This window comes from Carex rostrata, chromosome 8, assembly GCF_964058835.1.
Source record: "Carex rostrata chromosome 8, lpCarRost1.2, whole genome shotgun sequence".
Classification (NCBI taxonomy): Eukaryota; Viridiplantae; Streptophyta; class Magnoliopsida; order Poales; family Cyperaceae; genus Carex; species Carex rostrata.
This window is the reverse complement of record NC_135925.1, coordinates 3,968,792-3,994,123: the sequence shown is the minus strand read 5'-3', so window position 1 is coordinate 3,994,123 and position 25,332 is coordinate 3,968,792. Positions and strand designations below refer to the sequence as shown.

At 35.4% G+C, this 25,332-nt stretch overlaps 2 protein-coding genes across 4 annotated transcripts; one reads left to right on the top strand and one right to left on the bottom strand.

Annotated features, from left to right (window-relative positions):
- The first annotated feature begins 260 nt into the window (after positions 1-260).
- Positions 261-3,709, top strand: LOC144558713 (serine/threonine-protein kinase 52-like). Of its 2 annotated transcripts, none has more exons than XM_078307565.1 (7): positions 261-401; positions 1,051-1,343; positions 1,736-1,857; positions 1,943-2,148; positions 2,225-2,399; positions 2,667-2,804; positions 3,294-3,709. In XM_078307565.1, the coding sequence occupies exons 2-7, from the start codon at positions 1,058-1,060 to the stop codon at positions 3,474-3,476; spliced, it is 1,110 nt and encodes a 369-aa protein (XP_078163691.1). In that variant the 5' UTR covers positions 261-401; positions 1,051-1,057; the 3' UTR covers positions 3,477-3,709. The 2 variants fall into 2 exon arrangements, with proteins under 2 accessions (XP_078163691.1, XP_078163692.1); XM_078307566.1 differs by lacking the exon at positions 261-401 and adding an exon at positions 436-540.
- A 3,990-nt stretch (positions 3,710-7,699) lies between these two features.
- CAND1 (cullin-associated and neddylation dissociated) lies at positions 7,700-23,740 on the bottom strand. 2 transcript variants are annotated; one of them, XM_078306959.1, is made up of 29 exons: positions 23,514-23,740; positions 22,566-22,651; positions 22,123-22,292; positions 20,954-21,161; positions 20,067-20,232; positions 19,594-19,723; positions 19,387-19,501; positions 18,618-18,775; positions 17,731-17,854; positions 16,982-17,032; positions 16,804-16,886; positions 16,323-16,407; positions 16,136-16,237; positions 15,678-15,776; positions 15,345-15,455; positions 15,180-15,263; positions 14,696-14,836; positions 14,312-14,404; positions 14,073-14,194; positions 13,640-13,802; positions 13,011-13,250; positions 12,005-12,253; positions 11,399-11,578; positions 10,882-11,028; positions 9,830-9,946; positions 9,416-9,584; positions 8,783-8,860; positions 8,490-8,628; positions 7,700-8,002 (listed from the first exon to the last, which is right to left on the bottom strand). In XM_078306959.1, exons 2-29 carry the CDS (start codon positions 22,596-22,598, stop codon positions 7,906-7,908), a joined length of 3,654 nt encoding a protein of 1,217 aa, XP_078163085.1. In that variant the 5' UTR covers positions 22,599-22,651; positions 23,514-23,740; the 3' UTR covers positions 7,700-7,905. The 2 variants fall into 2 exon arrangements, with proteins under 2 accessions (XP_078163085.1, XP_078163086.1); XM_078306960.1 differs by having other exon boundaries at positions 22,566-22,624; positions 23,514-23,670.
- Positions 23,741-25,332: the final 1,592 nt, after the last annotated feature.

The window sequence follows — 25,332 nt, the reverse complement described above, 5'->3', positions numbered from 1 at the left end:
CCGATTAATTTCAGTGTATCTATTGCGTATTTGCGCTAGTGGAATTTATGCGGGTCCCACATTTCAGAATCAAAGGTTCTCCACCGAATCGATTTACCTGGACCACCGAGTAATATTCTATTTCAAGGGACTAAAAGATCGCGCGCGTTGCACCTGGGAGCAACCTCCGGAGCATGAGTGTATCTATCACTGTAACGGGGGGCCACAAGAATATATCATCGTACTCCGGGAGCATCCAATTAAAAGTAGCCCCTCCCTCGAGTGTCCCTATTATTTCCTCCCTTCTCTTGCATTCCTCTTTCTCAGCTGTTGAGGCGCATGCTGTTACCTAGGATTTCGTTCTTTTCCTCTTACGAGCGCGGTTTCGACTGTCGCCATTTCTCGTCAAGATTCACATATTTGTATGTACATCCTCTATCTTTAGCCTCTCCCAATTGCTTTTACTTTTGTTTTGTCGTGTGTGTATCAATTGTTCCGAATTGAGAGGTTTTCATCTTACCACCTCTTCCGTAGATCTTCTTTTTCTTTTATGCTTTTGAGGTAAGGACTGGAATTCTCTCTTAAAGCTTGATTTCTATACATTTTTTTTTTAAAACTTAAAAGACGAATCCAAACGTATGGACTGAAGTTCCTGCTAATATTTTATTTACGCCGTTTATTGCTAAAAACCGTTTTTACAAAGGCGATCCAAATTTATAATACACAATATGCATTTTTAGTAATGATCTCGGATAAAAGTTTGTGCTCTTGCATAATATAATGCGACAAACACTTTACAAGATTATTTTCGAAATATCAATTATAATAATTTTGTCAGCGGTGCATATTTGTTGTTCGTTAAAATTCCCACGGGATCGACTCCTATACCATTACAACAAGAGATTTTGTATGAATATTTATTTATTCAGTATATGATGCCAGTTTTTGTTGCCCCGTGCAATTGTGACGTCTGCTATAGTTACTAGGTGCTTGATAAAATACCTGATACGCTGTTTCTATTTTCTTATACCGAATTATAAAAATAACAAAGTTAATTTATTAAATCATCAGGTGAATCATGGATTTGAACAAATCCGGAGAGAATGTGAACTTAAGGAGGAGCATGAGTGGAAAGGGGGTTTTCACTCGAGCCGACACCTTCAATTTGAAAGACCTAGATATACAATTGGAGAAAAAATTGTCTAAGGTATTGATCAAGGAAATTAGTGCCTCCTTTTCAAGAAATAAGCACAAGCCTGAAGAATGGGAGATTGATGTCTCCAAGCTTGATATCCGGTATGTCATTGCCAAGGGCACCTATGGCACTGTTTTTCGTGGTACCTACGACGGGAAAGACATTGCCGGTAATCAATTACTTCTTTCTTTGTGGAAGATTGTTGCACTGGTACGGTGTATACGGTCTAAACGTGTCTTATACACTTGTTGTCCATACCAATTTCTAAACAGGATGGTATCCTACTATCCTTATCAGACTAGTAAAGGTGACCTTAAGTGTACAATGCACACTTGCTATTAATAAGATTAGAAGAAAGACAAAGTAGGTTCCATTGATTCAAAATTGGACCCACTAAATTAGACTTAAAATTTAAATTAATGATATACTCTGACAAACTTGATTACTCCCTAACTTAGCAGTCAACCCCAAAACCAAAAAAAAGTGCCAACAGAATATTATAAAAGCCTGTCTTTTAACAGTAAACAAGCCTCAACTACTGTTGGGTAATGCATAATGCAGTGAAGCTGCTTGACTGGGGTTCAGAAGAAGTTGTTACAGATGCCGAAACAGCTGAACGTAGGTCATCCTTTTACAAAGAGGTCACGGTCTGGCACAAGCTCAACCATCCCAACGTTACACAGGCAAACATCACTTTCTTTTACTATTTTCCAAAAGAGTCTCTACATATATAAACAAATTAATCATACGGAATATTTGCGGTGCCAGTTTGTGGGCGCATCAATGGTGCCATCTGATTTAAGGCTCCCATCTGACAAGGGGAAAGCAGAGTATGGGGCAATCTCAACCAGGGCAGTCTGTGTGGTGCTTGAGTTTCTGTCAGGTGGGACCCTCAAGCAGTATCTCATAAAGAACCGTGCAAAAAGACTCCCCTTTGACGTCTTTCTCCGGCTTGCACTCGACCTCGCAAGAGGGTTAGTTTACTAGATCCCCTTTCTAATTTTTAGTTTAAAGAAACATATGTGAGTGTATGCATCTTTTGGGATGCAGACTAGAGTATCTTCATTCACAAAGGATTGTGCATCGTGATGTGAAGACTGAGAACATGTTACTGGATAATGAGAAAAATTTGAAAATTGCTGATTTTGGTGTTGCCCGTGTCGAGGCCAGGAACCCCCAAGAAATGACCGGTGAAACAGGGACTCTTGGTTATATGGCTCCTGAGGTAAACAAAAGCCTAAATGCCTAATTTTAAAGAATTAAATAAATAATAAACAAGTATATGAAAATGAACAGAGTTCTAATCCTCAGGTGAATTTTCTTGTTATAATTGTTAGCATTCTAGTGATATAATGTAGCTCCAAAAGCTTGTAGGAAAATTTTGCGTTGTTATACTTAAAACACTTTCAGCTTATAACTTGATCTTTACCACTTTATGTTCAAAGAAGTCGCAATTTTTTTCTTAATCCATTTGTTTTAATTTTGCACTTAGGTATTGGATGGAAAACCATATAACAGGAAATGCGATGTGTACAGTTTCTCCATATGCCTCTGGGAAATGTACTGTTGCAAAATGCCATATCAAGATGTTCGCAGCTTTGGTGAACTGATGACCGGTGTCGTCAGACAGGTTCTGATCCCCTACTCTGTATCTCTATATACACACAATAGTAATTTATAACAAGAGTGAGGCTATGGTACTATGCTTAGTGCACATCGCTCCGTACTATGGATTATATCTTTATTTTTAAAGTCTAAATAGTCAATCCGAACATTGAACATTTTCTTCATTTGAAAATGTATTTGGAGACCAAATTTTACAGTTTTTAGAATTTTTTCACTATTTATTTAGATGGGTAGAATATCACTACTTTCGGATGGTCCAGAATTTTTAGATCAAGTGATTTTCTACCTATTTAAAAAAATAGTAAAAAAATTCTAAAAGAAGTAAATTTTGGCATCCAAGTACATTTTTATAATGAGATCATGTTGAGCAGTTCATATCGACAATTTGAACTTTGAAAATAGAGGTATGGAGCGATGTGTGCTATGCATAGTACTATAGCCTCACTCCTATAACAATGTTATAAATTGATGGGTCAACCCTGGGATTGTGTAGGGTTTAAGGCCGAAGATACCACGACATTGCCCTAGTAAGCTGGCAAGGATCATGAAGAGATGCTGGGATGGAATTCCCGACAACCGGCCTGAGATGCAAGAGGTGGTACAAAAACTGGAGGAGATTAGAGCTGCTGTCACAGGTCAATCGCCTCCTGTTTGCTCTATGTTTTGCTTTGCTTGAGTCTCACATGAACCTACCTGCCCATGAAGTGTCACGTACCATTGGTTTTTCCTTGAGTTGCTCATTTTTTGACTCTGATTTAACCGTTGAGTATGCATATTGATTGTATTTTGTATCTTTTCCGAGACTATTGCAAAGCAGCTTCTATTTTTTGAATGTCGCTGCTGCTTGCTGTGATTGCCTCGCTTTTCTTCAAGAAATTCTGAATAATCATCAAATTTACAAGGAGAAAATGATGCTTGTCGCGTTTTTTTTTTATCATACATGTAAATCTTCCTGCTTAGATTGGTTATTTCTATCTACGTGTAGTTTTAAAAATGCAAAAGTAGTTTAAAATAAAATAAAATAATGAAGTATACCATAAATTCCTCCTAAAAATGAAATAAACCACATTAATTACTCGTTAATTTACCCGTATCGGATGCATAAAAGTAGCCAATCAGTTGACAGGTCATCCCATCCTGTCATATTTTAAATAGATAAATATTAATTAGATGATATGAATGTTGTTAGATACCTAGCTAGGTTGAAATGTAATTCTATTTGACAACTTTGCAGCAACCGTAAAGGTTTTAAAAAAAAGAAATGTAATTCTATGTCTAGGCCCCTAGATGATCCAGAGAACATTGTGAAAGTGGCAGGCTCTTGGATAGGGGTGTAAACTGTTGGATACGGATCGGTTAGTGGTCTTACTGTATATGTATTCGTTATAATTTTTCGGATATGGATACGGATAGTCTCAGATACAATACTAATACATATCAGATATTAAATGTTACGGATACAGATCAGATGTCGGACAGATACAGATATTTTTCATAATTAGCTTGTTGGTTATAAAGCATCTATTATATTGAGGTTGGCTAAGATCAAAGTGGTAGTTCCTGAGCTTTGGTGCTACCAATTCGTTTTTCAATTTTCAAAGTTCAAAACGTCGATCCGAACCGTTCAAGTTGTTCTCCATATTAAATTGTGCTTGGAGACCAAATTTTACATTTTTTTGAATTTTTTTACTATTTATTAAGCCACTTTGAAAAGCACTGATCCAACGGTGGCTTAACAAAACAGTAAAATCAGAAGCCACCGTTGGATCAGCTGTTTTCAAAGTGGCTTAATAAATAATAAAAAAATTCAGAAAAATGTAAAATTTGGTCTCCAAGCACAATTTAATATGGAGAACAGCTTGAACGGTTCGGATCGACGTTTTGAACTTTAAAAATTGAAAAACAAATTGGTAGCACCAAAGCTCAGGAACTACCACTTTGATCTTAGCCAACCTCCTATTATATTATTAAAATATTAGTCATTAATTATGTCATAGTGTTATATTTTTCATTAAAATATATATCTATATACAATTTAATAAATTATTGGTACAATATACAATTTAATAAATTAATTTAAGAACATATAGCACATTTGTTGTGGTTTAAAAGCGTAAACGTTCGGATACGGATAGTTAAAAGTCTTACCGTATCCTTATCCGTTATAATTTTTCGGATACGGATTGGATAATTTAGATAATTTTCCGGATTCGAATCTGGACGAAATGGGATAATATCCGATCCGTTTACACCCCTACTCTTGGAGAGTTGTCAAGATTGGTTGTGCCTTTGGAGATCAACAAAATAATCACATCCTCGTCCTCAGATGTGTCCTCATATGGACAGAGCAAATTTAGGAGTGGGCGACAGTCTGACGGACATCGAACCAAACTAGATCCGAATCCGATGCTTGGTAGAGCTGTTTGATCCGCATCAAAAATCGTATACACTTGATCTGCACAGATCTTAGAGTTGTACGGTGTTTTCAATCTCAGCCCACCAACAGCCGTTCATTTTTTTTGAAACTATATATATTAGTAAATCTGCTCTTGGTTGCTCTGCATTTTGCTTTGTTGGAGTCTCACACGAACCTTCTCTCAAAGTTTAACCATCGTTTTCCTAAACTTCCTCATCTTGGCTCTGGTTTACCCGTTAAGTATTTATATTGGAGTAGAACTAGGGTGTTTTTCAATTCACTAAGTCTTTTTGTGCCGAAATTTTATTAGTAGAAAAAATATTAAAAAAATAATAATAGTTAATGAATTCGGCAGATTTCAAAATATAAGAAAACCGTTATGTCCAGATTAGTGAAATCAATTAAACCACTAATTAACAAAATAGCAAAAAAAAAAAAAAAAAAATCCAGGACGTTATTGTCTAATTTGAGAAATTATGTCATTTGATGGTTAGCATTTTTTTTTTTTTGTTATTTTGTTAATTAGGAGTTTAATTGAGTTTGCTAACAGTTTTCTTATATCTCAGAATCTAACAAATTCTTTCACTATTCTCGATTTTTTTTTTTTTTTCCTATTAATAAAAAAATGGACCTTTTGTGAACTAACTTAGTATAAAATCAAACAGTAAGATGTTTGTAAATTATTTTTAATGCATTCAATTTTTGAACATTCTTTTACCACTTGACTCTATATAAAATTAATTCAAAGATTTTTTTTTTTTTTGTATGTAGACACATCACTAGTAAGGTATGTCGGTTTCAATGATTTGAATTCATCGTTTAAAATTAATTTAATAGATTTTAGAGTCAGATACACAAAGTGACTTAATGAACTCAAGAACACCCTAGTTCTACTCTTCATTGTATTTTCTATTCCGTCCGTTTCATTTTGTTCATTTCCATTCCATTTGGTTCCGTTTCATTCCTCAAGTTTCCTCTGCGCCAAATCCTACCAAACAAAGCAGTCTCCGCGTTCATCAACCATGCAACATGGATGAAGAGGCTTCGTATTTTAAAGTTAGCTATTTTACTATTAACTCCGAATTTGATTTCTTTAACATCAATCTTACATGCTCTGTGCGGTTCTGTGCATAAACCAAACATATACAACGGCAGATGTAGTCCGCAAGGACATTTTAAAACACTCTGCTCCACCCAAGTTTCTAGGATAACAGGCAACCCTGCTTTGTTGATTTCAAATTATTTCATACACAAGTCCAAAAATAGCTGAACAAGTTTCACGAGGATGTGATTTTATAACTATGAAAGAATAGTAAAATCTGTAAGACTGTAATCACATTTTCATATTGAGATCATGGGAAATAATTTATATTAACTTTTGAATTTTAAAAATAAAAATATTAATTCATAATATAAACCAATATGCATTTTGAATTTTGAAAACAAAAATATTAATTCATAATATAAACCAATATGTGTTGTTGTATATAGCAGTGTTGTAAAAAACAACCGTTTAGATTGATTAATCGTCCGATTAATCGTTGACAGCAATCAAATCATCACAGATTTTTCTAACTAATCAACCGATTATTTTTTATTATGAACATTGTTCAGCTAATGTACAACAAATTAATTTATAAACTTGTTCAGCTATTTTCGGACTTGTCTATCAAATAATTTGAACATTCCATATTTCATCAGTACGTTGCTTCGATGGTCATCCAAACTGCAGAAGTACTGTGAGTTAGATCCTTTTACATTTTTCTTTTTTAACCGCTTAACTTTATATATCAAATTAAATCAAATGTTCAATGGTAATTGGTAAAGGTTCTATCAACCCCGATTTTTCTACTAATAGAAAAACAAATAAATAAATATCAAAATAGAGATAGAATATCGTGAAATCTCGAAATATAGAAAAAGCGTGATGGCTTATCACGTCCACTGGACGTGATAAACTATAACGTCCGCTGGACATGATAAACTATAACGTCCAACTAATTTAAACCATAAACACTGTACTTGTTAATTAACTATTAAAAAAAACATTACTAGACGTGATCCTCTATCACATCCAGCCACATGCAATTCAAATTGAAGAGAATGAAAACAATGCATTTGTTCCCTCAAAAAAAAAAAATTTTATTAGACGTGATCCAGTAATCTTTTTTTTTTTAAGTTAATTACTAAGTGCAAGTGCGGAGAGTTATTGTTAATTCCGGACATGATAGTTTATCACGTTCGCTGCTATAACGTCCAGCGAACGTGATAAACTATCACGTTCTTCACATATTTCGAAATTTCACAAAATCCTACACCTATTTTCGATATTAATTAACTTATTTTCCTATAAATAAAAAAATCGGTCTATCAACCAGCCTATTCAATTAAAATATTTGCCAACAGCCCAACACCACCTGCTAAGGTTTTTACCACTAAAGATGTACAAAGAAACACATGGGTTGAGCAACTGAAAACCAAGGGAGGAAAAACCACTATATATGACATCTTCCAATTATATACTAAATCACAAGCATTTGCAGCACGGATGTAACCCCTCTGACGATATGTTGCTCAAAATGGAATATGTAATCTACAATAATTGACAATAATTATGCAACTCTAGCAACTTCTATAACTCCAAATATTAGTTCCAAAACCTAAACATTGAAAGAAGCGCACAAATCTCTCATTCAGATCGGACGGAGTTAAATAACTCAGCAAGTGAAGCGGTGCCTGTAATCTTGCTCATCAAGTTCTTAAACTTCATGCTGCAATCGCTTCCGCTGAAACAAAAGATTAATATTATAAGAATAGCTGATACTATCAGATTACTAAAAACAAGTTCTCTTTAGGAAATCATGGACCCCCAGTTGGAAAAAAAATTATGTTTCCCCACTTTGCTTTCTAATTAAAATATCAAGAATTGTAGAGCCAGTTCTCAACAGGTAAAATACATCACAGCCTACACTACAATCCTTGATGAATAGCAGGTAGAAGTGTTCTAGTTTTGTCTTTACATTTTTACGAGAAACAACCTAATTGTAATGAACAGAGACAAATGAAGAGATCAATGAAATATTAACATGCGGTATGCGGTTATGAGGAGATGTAATGCGATTAATAGTAACAGCGACAAAAGCAAATACTGTTACAATAAAACCAGTACTGGTTATAAAATATCAGGCTGCCTCGATGTGTGTGTGTGTGTGTGTGTGTGTGTGAGAGAGAGAGAGAGAGTGAGAGAGGGGGAGAGAGGAAGAGAGAGAGAACCCAATCCGACTGATGGAAGCAATGGCACGAAGAGCACTGCGAATCATGTCCTCATTGCGGTCAACTTCCTGCTTGACAGCATCTTGTTTTGGTTTGTGAGTTATTGTTTTGTCTATTGGCTCTACCAAGGAGTCTAGCACTGCATCAATTTCATGTCATTTGGTCAACTTACTTTTCTCAAATAGACCAAAATTCAAGTACACAAATCTAGTACTTCAGTCCATGCTAAAAGTCATTAATGGTACTCATCATTTTAATTTATATATTATTTTATTGAAAGGATTGCAACTAACCAGCAAGTACAGCAGCAGGGCATTTGTCAGCAAGCTTTGAGAGGATAAGGTGGCACGGCATCTTCACATCGTAATGATCTGCACAAATCAAATATTGTTAAGAGGTTATTTCTATAATGAATTCAGTAAAAAAAAGTAATATTTTGATAAGGGTAGAAATGAGAAAAAAAATAAAGCGAATCCCCATTCATAAGGTATAAAATCAGATGTGCTGGGTTACACATGCTCAAACCTGTGGAAATATGCTCTCTTCATGATATAAAATCAGCAAACTAATATAATATTATTAGGGGTGGAATTCTTCCCCACACCTGTACTTTAGTGGGTTACATCTGGTCACTTAATCCAAGACAATCTACCTAAATTTTTATTCTGAAACCTAATGACAATAAAAAGACACAAAGAGCCAACCAGACAAGTATATTCACTACAAGCTAACAGAAAGAACAATACAACATGAACACAAACAAAACTCACAATAAATTAACCCGAGGGGTAGTTTTGCATTATTTCCCACAGAATCCAGGATGCCAGATTTGTCACTCTGATTGGTCAGGCCGGAAGCCAGAATTTTAAACAGGTAAACAAATTAATCAATCCCATCTATCAAAGCAATGCACATCATATACTTACCACTGAGGCCGGAAATGAGGTAAGGGACGATGAAGGTGGAAGGGTTGACTTGGTCCAGGCAGCTGTCGAGCAGTGTGTCGACACATTCAAAACCAGCTTTTCGGAGCTCAAGCCCATCATCTACCACGTGCTTAAAAGGCCCCAGATCAACAGTCCTGATCAGTTCTTGCTGAATTTTTTTTTTCAAAGAAAAGATAGGTGAGTCTGTTTTGTGCTTCACTAGATAAAAAATAGTTAATCAAGAGAAATAGTAGCTTACTGTTTGAGGGTTTTGATCCCATCTCATGTACAAAAAAAAAAAAGAACTAAAAAGGGAAATACCATACCACCAATAATGCACCTGGTGTCTTCCACTACCAGCCAAAGTTTTTTCAAATAATGCAAACAGTAGTTACAAAAAGTAAAAAATAATACCTTCACAACAGTCTGGTCATACAAAAGAGGCAATAGCTCAGGAAGAAGGCCCTTAATTAGACTCGGCTTGTTATGTGCAGCGGTGCTTAGAGCCAAGACAGCAGCCCTTCTCACATGCTATAATACACAACACATCCATTTAGGAAAACACAAGTGACAGACAAAGCAACCCAACTAACAAACAAATATCCTATATGTCATGTAATTTGCAAACAACACCCAGCATTTCTAGTACAGTGCACTAACAGTAGACCTATTTAAATTCCGAAAATAAGATGAACTCTTGCATTACAACTGAAAATGACCCGGTTGGATTGTCAAGTCTCTCTACCGCACTCTCTCTCTAGACGAACTACGGTATTTCACGAAGTTTCAAACCTCAATGGGGGAGGTCACCGCCAATCCCCCCCCCCCCCCCCCTTCCCCTATAGCAAACAAATCACACCTCTCTCACAGGTTAGAACCTCCGGCTCAGGCCGAAACTGTATTCCCCCCTTACCATCTCCTCCTCTCTACCCGCAACACAAATCGCAGCACCACATTTTCTGTGAAGTCTCTGTACCTTCCTCTCCTTTTCTCTCTCCCTACCAAGTCTACTTATCTGGTGGGTTGCTTGTGGGTCAGATTGAGGCTGTGGTGCTGTGATTTGTGTTGCGGGTGGCTCATGTGCAAGTGGATTATAACAGAAAATGTATTTTGCATCAAATGACTTGACTTGGTATTTGATCTAACAGTTCAAATTTATCAGGACAAAACCCCACACTTGTTTGATCTTTGATGAAAATGTGAGAGAATTAAAGAGCGTTTTTTGCAATAAAATAAACTACCACCATCTAATATGAAAGGAATTATATAAGTAGGGTTTTATTTCAAAGTTCTATAATTTTACTATTTCAACAACCCCCAAAAAATTATAGAAACTATTGAAGTTAATTGCTATATCACAAAGATGCTGGGTGTTTTCGCAAATAAGATAAATATTAGATTTCCTGTATGTATCATATTGGAGCATTTTGCAAAAGACTCGTAAAATTTGAAGGAAAGCACAATACCCTGTCAGTATCTTTAATAAGCAGGAGGAAATTGGCGATCTCAGGGTACAAAATCTCGTCTATCTTCTCAGGCCTTTCAACAATTGAGTATTTTATTGCAATAACCATTGTTGCTCTTGTGAAGGCCGCTGGGCTCGCAGTGCGTTCCTGTTCATATTATATCAAGTTGTTACATTACCCAGTCTAACAAATACAACAAGGCTAGTAACACTAACAGTGCAATTGTGGTCAGCAGTAACACTGCTCAGCCTATGTACAATGAGGCTAGTATGGTTATGCTCCAGGAAAATATGTAAACAAGCCTATCTTCAAGGTTTTCTGACCAATACAACCCACATTACCCTCGTTTAGTCATCAGCAATGAACTTAAAATCTAAGTTTAACCCAATAAAACTAGTATACAACAACCAGATAAAATACAAATTAATGTAAATGCAGTAATAGTTGGAAGGAAATAAAATGTCAACATTCAACATAAGGAACCACAAGCAATACATTTAAAGGAAACTGATCCAACCTTGAGAGCAGGGATAAGCTTGTTGGGCTCGATAAGGGCAATTTTACCCAGGCACTCAGCCACCACATTCCGCACTCCTTCTTCCTCACTCTCACAATGATTGAAAAGCAATGCCAATATCTTCTCCACATACAAATCCCTTAGCTCATTTTTGCCAGCTGTTGATTGCCTTGCTATAACCTAGCCAGGAAATGACATTTTCCACTATTAAAATGAATGAGAAAAAAGAAAGATGCCATGTGCTTTGTGCATATCCATGACCAAATTATTATCTTTTTAACAATATAGTCCTTTTGATGTTCTAAAATCCAAAGAGAATTGTAACTTTCCAAATTAAGATGTACCACAATAATTATTGTATCTGAACATCAAAAAGTAAAAAAATATCTATGCCAATATATTTATGTAATATAGAAGGCATTTATCAGTATTATAATGAATTATCTGGTCTAGAAACATGATTTTTCTACTGTATAACTTGCTAAATGGCCGTGAAATAAGTATGTGTTTCAAACTCGTAAACCCCGATGGAAAATAACATGGATAAATTTCAGAAGTATTCCTCAAAAGACAATGGCGAGATCAGGGCATAAAGCTGCCGAATACCTCTTTAAGAGAATGGAGCAGGAGATATTGCTTCTTTTGCTGATTGTCGATCTGGTTGAGGATGAAAGGAAGGTATTTTGAAAGATTGCCAACAGCAATGTTGCCAAGTGCATATGATGCCGCAGATTTGATCTCCTCAAAAGGAGACTGGAAAGACTCTATCACTATGTTCTCTATATGAGCATGGCTGCTCAGGTCTTTTCTTCTTCCTATCTCCCCAAGGCAAAGCAATGCCAGGTGTTGTTTTGCCTAATAATAAGAGAAGAATCGATAAACAACAAATACCAGTTAGAATTTCTAGCAGGGTGTAACCTGCAATGCTAGAGGTAAAATCTAGACTCTTGCTAAGACTTAGACAAGAAATAAGGACAAAAAATGACCGCTGTTTACTCCCTTCTAAAGGAAATTATTCATTCTTCTACTTCAAAATCAATGCCTGGTATTGCGGTCTCATATTACATCACCAAACCAACCTGTCAGACAGTGTTTACCATCCCGGTTGTGCACGGAACTCCTGTGTTACTTTCATGGCCCAAACTTATGTTTGCCACCTTTTAGAATAGGAATTTTACACAGTATTCTTTTCTTTAGATTGGGAAAATGTGCGGTGGCATTAGCAGAGCCAGAATTCTTTTCAATGGGGGTCAACATAAAAGGTAAACTTCAATTAATTTTAGTATCCTATCAAATATTGATGTGAATGTAGTAGAAGGCAAACTTCAATTATTGAAAAATATGAACTTTTAAACTATGGATGTCAACAATGAAACTGTAGTCAAATATTTATGGGGTCAATGTAAATTTCTAAAAACAATTATCTACATAACACAAGATATACATAAAAAAGTGTTTGATGGGAAAACTTATGGGGGACATTGAAACCCATTGATTAAACTTAATCCGCCCATGGGGGCATTGAGGCCATACTTTTCTGTATTCTAGAAGTATACATGCAGAAGATTACTAATAAGAAACATATCACAAGAGAGAAGGAAAAAGAATTTACAGAGCTGCCATTATTATCGTCCTTTAGAATGCCCATGAGCATCTCTACCGTTGACGCACACTTCTGATCACCAGCAGCAAGGCACAGAACAGCAACGCATTGTGCAATGGAGTGAAGTGCCTGCTTAGTGGGGCCCCCAGACTGGGGCGAGGGTTTGGTACTTGATAGAAGGGAGTCCAGCAGGGTTTCAAAACTGGTGTGTGCTGTTTGTACCAATGCAGCAAAGAATCTCTGTAGTGCCTGAAATAATGCAAGAAACCAATATCTTGTTTGAGAAAAGCCAACGATGTAATACGCACTAGAGCCATGTTATACCTCCTTATCCCAACAAGACAACTTTAGTCTCTCACTCTGCCAAGACTAACTAAAGCGGAAAAATCTGGTACAATAATTCCATACCAGGGATTATTGAAAAAGAATTCCAACTTCAGTCCTAGAAATAACCATCTCTAAGTTGGATGAAGGTAAGAATTACAGAGTCATTACAAGGCATTGTTCTGGCTTCAATTATTTAGAAAAAGGCCATATAAATAAATATACATACAAAATTGAGTCTCTGATCAACATCCATTAGTCTATATACTTCATGAGCCTAATATGGGTTATGTAAAGGCCAAACTGAAAATTACCTGGAGGGCTTGACCCTGAAGCAGAGAGCTTTTGATCAAAATAAGCGCTTGAGGTAGAACCTTATATCTGACGGTCAGGCCCACGTTTTGGTTTGACTTTCTATCTGACATCAAGGTGCAGCAGAGCTCTAAAGCAAGTGCCGTCATGTGAAGGTCCATGTCACTGCAAAAAAAAAAAACATCAAGGTATGAAGTGGAGGGGCTTACAAAAGTGACATGATTTACATTTTGGTATAAAAGTGTGTAACAAGTGAAGACTTATAAATACATAAAATAAGTGTTCTGAAATTCCTCAGAAAAAAGGAAAAAAATTCTGTAATCTTCAGCATTAATGACCCAGCATTTCTTCAAGTGAAAATATAGAAAGATAAAAAAGTTAAAGTTTCTAAAATGACAAAAGAAATTTAAGGAGAACAATAGATCAGTAAATGACCTTATCAGTGCAGACAGCTCAGCAATTATGGCTTCATAAGCTGATGAACCGATTTGATCACCATAAGAGACGACAAGAGAATTTAGTGTCCCCAATGTGGCCTGTCTAAGTGCCCTATTGGCCTGAAAAGAGAACCCAATAATTACACGCTCTTAGTTAACTACTGTAAAATGATTTTCAGTTCAATGCTCTCTTTGAAAGAATAGTCTGATCAAAAGGAATGCCAAATTTGTGCATACCTTGCGAAGGAAAGCAGTTAATTCAGATATAACTTGCTCAAGGACACTCACAAGATTAATTTTAAGAGGTGAGTTTGCAATAACTGAAAATGCCTGAAAGGGAAGAATCAATCATTCTTTATTGAGTTTTCAAAATAGAGAAGTACATAAAAAAAAACACAAGTAAAAAAAAAAACTGTCTAGAGGCCTCCAATAAGATGATTAGTATTTTTAAAGCTTTACAGGGTCCTACAACTCATAACTGACATTTCTGTGTTTTGAGGGGAATCCACAATACATCTTGTTTTCCAAAGCATCTGTTATGGTTTGAGATTTTGCACAGGTGCAATGAAATATATAAATTATTAAAATATAAAACAAAAGATGATAACAAAGGACAATTACTTTCACAGCAGTAAGTCGGGTGATCTCATTACCCATGCGGTCTACTAGTATAGGGAGGCAAGCCGGGAGCTCCCTTTGTAAGCTATCACCAAAAGTAGAAATAACCAGGCTCATGCAAGCTATGGCGCTTTCCTTCACTTCCTGCCATTCAGTGACAGCACCGTATCATCAATACAAGGAAAACATACTGAATTCCACTAATCATTTTATATAAAGGAAACAGCAACATGCACTGCACTCAGTAGGCCAATGCAGTGTCTGGTGTTTCTTTGACCCACACCAACACAACTAGTACTTAACCCACACCACTTATTTTCTTTTATACGTCTTTTTTTTATTATTTTCTGCTTGCTTGTGATTATCAAAAATGATTAAACAAAGATCCGTCCAAACAACGAAAAATCTACAGGTGGCCAAACCAACCAAGCTAAGATGGGCTGGCTGGTACAACAGTAGTTTTCTGAGAGTATAAAAAAAAACCCACCTGATCTTGGTCTTGATTTGCTAGACGGGTCAAGATCGCATTATAGATCGGGCCTATGTAGGGTCTAAAATCCAAAGAGCGAGTCTGTAACCAAAAAACGATGATTTACTATGGCCAGAATAAATTTAGTATAAAATTCAAGTAGAAGGTTAAAGAAGTTGAGACCTCAAAATCAGGGCGAAGGACACGCACAAGTTCTCCACAAACACGTAATGCTTCAGCGGTCACTTTGTAGTATCTATCTCCAACAGCCGATAATATAGGAGCAGATAAAGCCTACAATCAAAACTCAAAAAGGTTTTAGACAAGAAAATGAGCAGCATAACATGTGTCATAGCATGATACAAGTAATACAAATAATATTAGTATAACCCAGTCACATAACTTCCATCAAGAGTAAATATAAAGAAAAAGCACCAGTATCATTTTTTTATGTGTTTTGAAAAATTGTCAGAATACAAAGCATAAGTGTACGACAAATAGTAAATTAGTAATTACCTGAATGTAGGGGTGGAAAACAGAAGGGGAATGTGAGGCCATAACTAATTTTGTGAACACGAGTGCTTCAATCTTCAAGTTTGAGGTGGATGATTTATCCTATTGAACAAAAAAAAGTTTTAAAAATGTTTGAGTGAAAATTGCTTCAAGGCAGAAATTGACCAAAAGAAAATAAATGATCTACAAGGGCGTCAATTCATATCCTCTGAGTTGACTCAAATTTTGAGTTAAGATCTGGACTGTCCAATTTAAATCCGCAAATATTCAAGTGCCCCGTGCATTATAGGCGGGGCCAGATTGGCCAGAATTCTGATCACACGGTCCGAAAATTAACTCAAACGGTACGTTAATGCAGAGGATATGGATTCCAAGGACTTCCTAGATTTTTTTTTTGGTGATTTAACTTAAAAGGTATAGAAAAGAGATTTTAATAAGTTTATATAGCACAGAAAACTCACATTCAAAGCCTTCTCTATTCCTGGAACAAGGGACCCGATATGATCGGCAAGGCAGTCAGGCAGTACGACCACCAGTTCTTTCAGTACAGAAAAGGCTCCAACCTGGTATATAAAAATATATCAGTACAAACAAAGAGCCAGGCAACATTAAAGAAGGAAATAAGAACGGTAGTATAGTGATGAGAACCTTAGTCTTGATAGATTTTTCACGTAGCTGTCTGTTAAGAGATTTCACAATCTTAGGCACTTCTTGCTTCAGTAACCATCGCGGGCTGTCAATTACCAGCAAAAGTTGAAGGGATTAGCACAGTAGTCCCAAATCAAATGATCATCAAAATATAACAAATGAAGCACAGTTATGTTAGAATATTTATTACAAATATACCTCAATAGTAAAACGAACTCAACTATGCTATTCTATAGCAACACCTACAGCTAAAATGCTCTCATTAAATAAATAGAACTCATGGTTTTGAAACACACATGCATAATATTTACTCCAATCTTTTTTATAATCTTTAGGAAAATGCATTTATAAAAACTTCCTAGTTTACTGCCCAAGACAGCCAACAATTCCGAGTCATCCAATTCCAATCTACAGATGACGAGTCAATGCCAATTCTGGTCCCAAGTTTTAGAACATGACAGAAAGGGAAAAAGAGACTTGCCTTGACTCATCTGTGTCACTTTGACCCTTGGTCACATTTCCGGTCTGCCTTAACAACTCAATAAATGCATTAAACACATCCATCTGAAGTTTTGAAGCAATATATTAGTATAATATATATAGCTAGTAGTATAAGTATGAATTATATGATTATATTGGGCGAGTTAGTATAAATATACCTTCACATTCTCTTCCCTTTCCCTGAATCTTTCTATCATCTTTGGGCAAGCCTGCAAACCAAAAAAAATAATAGGTTTATGAAATAGGAATAAGAAATGATATCCAGTGATTTATAGCAGAATATCATATATCAGACATTTAAATTCAGGGTCTGGTTACTATGCTAGCAGTGCAGAGTATCAAAATATAACATGAACCGTGATGAATGCCCTTAGAAATAGAACATGAGATATATATTTACTTCCTCACAAAATACCACCTGTGCCCTCCACCCTCGGATATTGCCTAAACTAGATGTCATTCGACCTTTACATGAATATTACTATAAGAGGTGATAATTAAAGCAATAAAGAGAGTATCTGTCATACTTCTTATTTTGCATGGTATTACAGGAAAATTAATTATGTTTCAAATGGCACGTATGAAATTTATTCATTCACCAAGTCGAAGTGCAGATTGCCCCACTTATAATTGATACTTTTACTGAGCACGCTGGTCAAAAGTCCCAAAAAATTTAGCAAATTAAATTCCTTTAGGTCCAATTTTTAAATTTTGATTGCATTACAACATACTGATATATTGACCAAGTTAATTTTCCTTTATTTTACTTTCACCCAAATTGCCTGTAGAGACCATTTGCATACAGTTGGCTGAAGCTGGCTGACAGTAAACCAGAAAACAGTTTACGTTCATACAATCCCTTGCTTCGAAATAAACAAGAAAATCAATGGGTTATATAAAGAATTGCCTCATGATAAAGACTGGACAGCATCTCAGGCCGAGAAACAATGATGGCAGACAAGCACTTTGCTGAAGCTCTTCTAACTTTCCAGCTTGCATCCTCATCATCTGTGTACTCATCTGCACTTTGGCTGTAAGAAAGCAATAATTTAATGATTGCCCGAAATAACAAATTAATTGCTACATATTTTCAACTATTTACCAGTAGTAGTTGATGACTGCGTCTTTTTTAATAATTATGTCTGTGAAACATCCAACCAGGTTAATGAAGTCAAAAGCATAAAACCTGAGCTTCTTTAAATTTTTTTTTGGCAATTACCACTATGTTCGGCTCTTCTATTCTTAAAATAACGGTACAGAAGAATGTATGGAAAAGTAAAAGAATAAGAAAAACACAGTCAGCTTGGCAATACCAGCATTACTGAAAACAGTAGTTTTCGGTCCATCTTAGTAACAACACATTCAACAATCTAATTTCAGCACATTGTGCATAAATTTATGATATCCCCCCCCCTTCAAATTAAGAATCTGATTAAACAATTATATTTAAAGCATAATAAATAATGAGAAGGGATCACTTGACAATGGTTATTTTGACAATCTTGACAATAAATTTTTCAAATAAAATTGAAATCAGGAAAATTTATAGGTGTGTTATTGGACAAGTACATAACCTAACAATCAAATTTCATGCAATTTAAGAATTGTTTCATTGTGCCTCGAGGACCATTAATTTTGGACCGTTGAAATTTTTAAGTCACTTATGTGGATGATATAATGATGGACTTCAAATTTAAGCTTTATTATTGAATATTTATTGTCAAAATAAATAATTGTCAAGTGATACCCCCTTGTATATAATATAATCAACAATTGATAAAAAATGGCCCATACTCGTCCTCATCTTCATCATGTTCTTCATCATCTGTATCTTCATCCATAGTGTCAGTGAAATTGGGATCATAGCTCAAATACACCAGTGAAAGCCGCATAATATCTCCAGTATGTACAGATATATCTCTGGGACACCTAAGAAGGAAACTCTCCAGTGCCTGAAAAAGTAGTACACCTTAAAAAAACTGCTTGAAGGTAAAAGCATACAAAGGGTTCAATTCCTTTTGGCTGCATCTTCAGAGATGATACAGTGTTCAAAAATTAAAAGCAATAAATAATAGTGAGGACATCAACACTGCTTGTAATTCAAGTTGAACTAATATTTCTAGAAAGTTAATGACTAAGAAAAACACAACAAAGTACAATTGTACTCTCCAAAGGAATGCTTGGATCGTCAAAGGGGTAATGCAAGAATAGTGCTATTAGGGTTGGTGTATAAAAGTAGTGCAAGAAGAGAGCTATCGAAGATAGTGCAGGAAGATTGCTAGTCATGTGCTATTCGGAATAGTGCAAATGTTGTTTGGATTGTATAAATCGGAATAGTGCTACTCCGAAAGGTGCTAATATGTTAGTTCTATAAAATGTTGGATGAAAAGAATAGTGCTTATCCAATGCCATCCCGAGGAGAGAAACGTGTTTAAATTGCATCCAAATGAGAATAGCATCACTAATCCAGGAACAGTGCTATTCTTGATGGTCCAAACACAAATTGTTTGCTTTTTCAAAATGATTATTTTACCTAATTTCTACCAAAAGAAAAACAATTTACCTGAAGACAATACTCACGAAGTTCTTCATCATTTTCTGATGCAGTAGTACAGTAGCTTATAAGCACTGGTACGGTCTCGCTGAGGTGTGGCCCAAAGCGGTATCCAACAGATCGGCTGAAAAGGAATCATAGATTATGTCAACAACGTATAAAAGTTGTAAACTAAGGAGCAAGGGACTGGTTCAGGCCACTATAAAAGACACATACCTTAAGGCTCCGATCATCTGGATGTTTGTTCGGATTATATCGGGCTTTGCGGACTTGTTTTTTAAAAGCTTCACGACCTCAAATGTGCCCTTGGCCAACAGATCATCAGACAAGCTTGGTGCAAGCGATGCTGAATTATAATTAGTTTAATATTTTATCAATACCAAAAAATGCAACAAGATCATAAAAGGAACGATTGGAAATGGGGTAGAGAACATTTAATTGTCAGTAGAAGAAGGAGCATGCTCCTTACGGTGGACATATCTGACAATATGTACTGACCAATAATTTCAATCCAAAACAAATTGATTATCAGAAAATCAGATTAATTTTTTTTTATATTCCTTTTAGGTAAACTCAAAAACAATAAAAGCTCCAAAACAACACGATATGACAATAAATACAAACAAACAACCTCTAGCAGAATAACAAAACTGAAATCGTTGAAAATAAATAAGCACAGTAGTGTTTACCAATGCAAGCAATGGACTTCTTTCTGACACTGGCTTGATGGGAGCCAAGCTGGGTCAGAAGTGCACCCAACATCTCTTCATGATCTTTTGCAATCAGGCTGCCAAACTTCTGGAGCACATCACATAATATATCCAGTGACTCGCACTTTATCTCTGCACTCTTCTCCTATAAAGTTCAACAAAAAAAAATCAAATTAGATGCATAAAATATGGACACCCGACAACCCAACAAAGGATTAAAGTAGGTATCAAGCATGACCAAATTTTATTTCTTTTTCAGTTATGTATTTCTTTGGAAAATTTGCATATCTGTGCTTGCAAAAAAGACAATAAATCATGTGGAGCTTGTGGAAAGAGAAGAATCAGGAAATAATCATATGAAACCTGGTAAATGTTATCGATTCAGACCCCACCAGATTTTCCAAAAAGAACCTCAATTATATCCCGGTTCTACTTTAAACATAGGATGAAGTAATACAAAAAAGGATTGATCATCTCTTAAGAACAGGGAATCGAGAGGTCAATTGTATTTTCATTCTCAGAAGCAAAGTGCATGTATATGATAATTAATTTGAAATAACTTGAGAAAGAATCAGGCATGATATTGTAATGTTTCATCAAGTTATCTTACAGTTTATTTTAGGGATATGTACCAAATTGACACTTTGTAAAATGGGATTCTTATTCTTTTGATGCATAGATGAAATATGGCAAATTCCAAAGAAAGCGTCTTAAAGTTGGTAGCAATCCAGCTCAGTTCTGGACAATTTTAGGCTCTGTTTTAGATTTTTGACCTTAAGTTTTGTGACTGAACCTCCCTAAAAGATATTCGTTATAAATACATGCTACCAACTGTTGTAAAATTATTAGTTTAGCAAGACACTCACAGCACTGATTACGCCATTGATCAGTTGCGGCGAGAGAGAAACTGGTATCTTCTCGGCCAAAGATGTTGGGACCTCTGCAATTATGGTTTTCAGTGCAATGCTAGCAATGTCCCGATTCGGATCCTTCCCGTTGAGCAACTTATCACAGAGCTTGTTTACCATCTCCAGTATTCTCTCCTCATTGACCTTCTTCACTAGAGGCACCAAGCTGTAAAAAATATTGAAGTATGTACAAGTGAATAAGGCCATCTTTTACCCCACAACCAGGAATTAGATTTTGCAAATAGAATTCAATTCTTAGTTCAGCTCTATCTCTACCAAACAACTGGCTTAAAGTTATGTTTGTTTCCAAATGTAATTTGACTCTTTGATTCCCCAAACCTGAATCTATAAAATGAGAAAATTCTATTACGAACTAATACCTGTAGTTTATCTTTGTTATACCAACCAAAGACTGCTCTATATTTCTTTGTACACAAAATACAAAATAAGAAAAGATATATACAAGACAAAGAATGTCATGGCACACCATGGTCACAAATTATCTTTTTCTTATTTTATATTTCATAAATTGAAACTGTAGTCAACACAATTACTAATTCCACTGCTGATTGCTAAATCTTCTTTTGCAAGTCAATGGCATAGTTTAAAAAAAATATATAATTTCTTTTTTAGGAAAGGAGCAGATATAATAGAATTTAGTTTGTTATTACCATTGAAATCTCTTAGTAAGTAAAAGTATTATTCCATGCCAACTTAACAAAAACAAAAAATACAGTATGTGCCCTTGGAAAACAAAGAATGTGGTGCATGCCCCCCCCCCCCCCCCCCCCCCCAAACACTGAAACTGAAAAAAAACATAACTAGGTGAACCTACAAAAACTAAAAGGCCCTACAAAACACCCATTACTTCCTAATTGTTCTCTAAAAGAATGTAAAGCACAAAGAGGATGAGCTGTTTACTGCTTCATATATATTACGTACAAAGTCCTAATCTGCAGTGATACACAATTTGCTCAGGCTCTTTGCAACAGCAGACACCAAAACTCTCTAACTTGTATTAAATACAAGGGTATTCACCTTAACAAACCACTAAGGTTATTTAATATTTATTAAAACCAGTGATGCATATACCGCAAATGAAAATATTGAAAAAAAAAAACAAGTACCATTTGACAGCTAGGCCAGACACATCTCCAGCCGCATCATTGAGCTGTTGAAGAACGCTATTTGTCAACTTTGCTTCTATATCAGGTTCTGCTCTGAAACTATCCTTGTTCAGCTCATTTAGTAGATCTGATGTGGCCATGTATCTGTAGTCCTTATCCTTGCCAGTCATCTGAAATTAAATATTTGACAACCTTAACGCTTGAACTCGGATGAAATATGTAAAAGGATATTTAAGTTCAGGATCTCAGTAACATGAAACTGAGGCTTATACCAGTTATAAAGTACAAGACCAAATAAACATGTTACACCCACCTGCTTCCTTTTGTATTTTTTTCTCACTATTTTTTATATCACCTTTTACTGTAAGTTTCAGGCGATTGTAAATTCCAGTGCACCCAATAGATTGTAATAAATAGGGTAATAGGAATCAACAAATGCTTGCCTTTTCCAGGATGCTAATCATATTCATCGCCATATCTGAGATGGTTTGAATGATCAAGCCTATGCAAATTAACAGACTTCTTAGTCCTGCACATTCAACATCAAATAATTGGAGAAATATGTGGAATAAATTAAACAAATTGAGAAGCAGTTATAATGTTATCAAAATAAAGTGCTATATTGAAATATTATATCCAATTTCAGTCACAACTGATAATTAACGTAATAAGTGGTTATGAATAATCTTTTAGCCCCCTATGACTAATTATACAATATATAGAATCCTCTACGTAAATAAGAGTTTTCTTATAGTACTTTAGGAATATGGAAAGTGAAACTCCTGGCAGAGCGAATCTAAAAGGCATATTTTTTGGATCTTACAAACTTAGGGATCAATTTCGATGAATGTATCCAGTGATTTATACATTACAGACAGTGGAGGCCAAGTCCTCGACTGTTCAATCGATCATGTGACTGTTATCATAAGCTAATTCACTTTACTTGTTGTTCTTTTGTGCATCAACTTCTGGCCATATGTGCAATTTCAATACAATTTTGCAGAAGTAAATTTATCCATGCATTATCTCTTTACTTCCACAGTCATCTCAGAACCCACTCTTCTCAACTTCACATCTTTCCAATGGATATGTACCAAAAGCGTACCTCAAATCTTAAAATAAACATGGAAAAATTCACTGAGAATGCCACATTGTTCAGGAATGAAAGACTAATATTTGTTGCTGCAACCGCCAACTCTATTAAAGGTGCGCCCCTACTAAACCTTAAACCCTCAACCAAACTATTTCGGACAAATTAGAGTCTAAAATCGGCGAAAACCTTTAAATTTAAAACCCTAGAAAGCAAACAGATCCACTCATCCAGTAAAGTAGTTGAGATAGTAAGAGAAACGGAGAGAAAGAGATAGCGAGAGGCAAAAAGAAGACAGTACCTTGCTTTCCTCAGTATGAATTCGAGATGTAGAGAGAGAGTGAGAGGCTAGAGATGATCGGAAAACGAGTCGGAAGCGGCTTGAGATGATCGGAGAATGGGAGGGTTGCGGAGGTAGCCAGAGGTTAGGGTTTTATTAAGGTGTTAAATTGCTGCTCTGGGAAGGTAGCGTGCAGAGCACGTGAGTTCCCCCTCGAGACGTTTAACTTCCGACCAAAAGTTATTTTCGTAAACTCTAATTTTATTTATTTTTCTAAAGTTGTAACTTGTGACTTCTAAGCTTCGCAAATTTACTTAATTTATTTATAAGATTGCTAAATTCTGCGCTAAATCTCTTAATTGCTAACTTTTGCAATGGACCTTGTCTTATTAGTATTAATTTTAAACTTAAATTTATAATATTCTTATTTTATCTTTTATTAAAAATATAAAATATGTAACATGTCTAAGAAAACCAATTCTAATTTCTTTTATTAGTACTGTTAAAAAAAATGAACCAATAGCAAGACAATTGAATAATTTAGCAGTCGGCATTGCTTCAACGGTTCTAAGTTCTTCCATCGCATTCGTCGATGTGAGGATGACGGGTGTCAGTACGGGCTAAAGTCCGGTATTTTTTTTTATCAAGAATCGTTGAATAATTTTAGTGACCAACTCAGTAATAACCGAGGAATTTTTTTAATAAACCATAATTAAAAGAAAAAGACCAAACCAACGTGATTATTTTTTTTTTACAAAAACCAAAATATCATTTTGGTCCAAATTTTTTTTTTGGACCGAAATGGCATTTTGACCCTTGATGATTTCACATTTTTTCAGACTTGCGGCCACAAAAATCCTAAACTGAGGGTTCCTGGCCGAAACATGAATTGTTCCGAGCTGAAACTGGGAGTTCCTGGCCAAACTGAGCCGAAACAAAGGCACAAAAAAGGAAAAAAAAAATTACATAGGACCGAAATGCCAATTCGGTCCTAGCTGAAAAAACATTGGACTGAAATGACATCTTGGTCGAAGGTATTACACCAACGACTACACCATTTTTTCATGAAAACATGTGAAATTACTGGGGACCGAAATGTCATTTTGGTCGAAATATTATTTCGGTCCCAAAAAAAAATTGAGACCGAAATGGCATTTCAATTCTTATGATTTTGTAAAAAAAAAAATCACGTTTGTTTGGTAAAAAACTTTTTTTTAATTATGGTTTATAAAAAAAAAATTCAATTACCGATGTAGAAATTTGGTGTTCTTTATTGATGTGTGGTACGATATTCAAGAAAACATTAAATGCATCTTCTTTCAAACGAGTGCGTATCCTCTGAGATATCTCATATTTTGCGTGACCGATGTGTTCGGTGTCTCTTGGGGCTGACGTAGGGTTTGAGCTTTGAGATTCGCACAGAACGTATTGCAACGGTAGAGATTTTCCAAAAAGTCACGCAAAATATGAGATATCTCAGAGGATGCGAATTCCTTTCAAACATATCTCTCTAATTTTTCGTTTTCTTTTTTGTTCAGAAGCTCTCTGCTGATTTTCATGTTTGTTAAATTGTTGTGTGGCATAATATTCAAGAAAATATTAAATGCATGTCCATTCAAACTATTTTCTCTAATTTTTTAAATTTTCAACAAACAATGTATTCAGAAAAACACAAACGAACTGCTGAATAATCCAAAGGACCTCTCATGTCAACCATTTTATTATTCAACGGTTGTGGTACAGATTGAAATTTACGAAAATAGTTGGTGCATATTTAAATTTTTTTTTTCATGCTATGAATAAAATAAACAAAAAAAAAATTTAGTCTTATAATTAATTA

Excerpts from the sequence above, each read along its gene's own strand:
- LOC144558713 (XM_078307565.1), top strand. The coding sequence starts at position 1,058 with ATGGATTTGAACAAATCCGGAGAGAATGTGAACTTAAGGAGGAGCATG. Across the intron at positions 1,858-1,942 it reads ACCATCCCAACGTTACACAG|TTTGTGGGCGCATCAATGGT; the intron begins GCAAACATCACT and ends TTGCGGTGCCAG. Across the intron at positions 2,149-2,224 it reads GCACTCGACCTCGCAAGAGG|ACTAGAGTATCTTCATTCAC; the intron begins GTTAGTTTACTA and ends TTTGGGATGCAG.
- CAND1 (XM_078306959.1), bottom strand. The coding sequence starts at position 22,598 with ATGGCGATGAATATGATTAGCATCCTGGAAAAG. Across the intron at positions 16,238-16,322 it reads AAAAATCTATCAAGACTAAG|GTTGGAGCCTTTTCTGTACT; the intron begins GTTCTCATCACT and ends TTTATATACCAG. Across the intron at positions 12,254-13,010 it reads ACGATAATAATGGCAGCTCT|GCAAAACAACACCTGGCATT; the intron begins GTAAATTCTTTT and ends TCTTATTATTAG.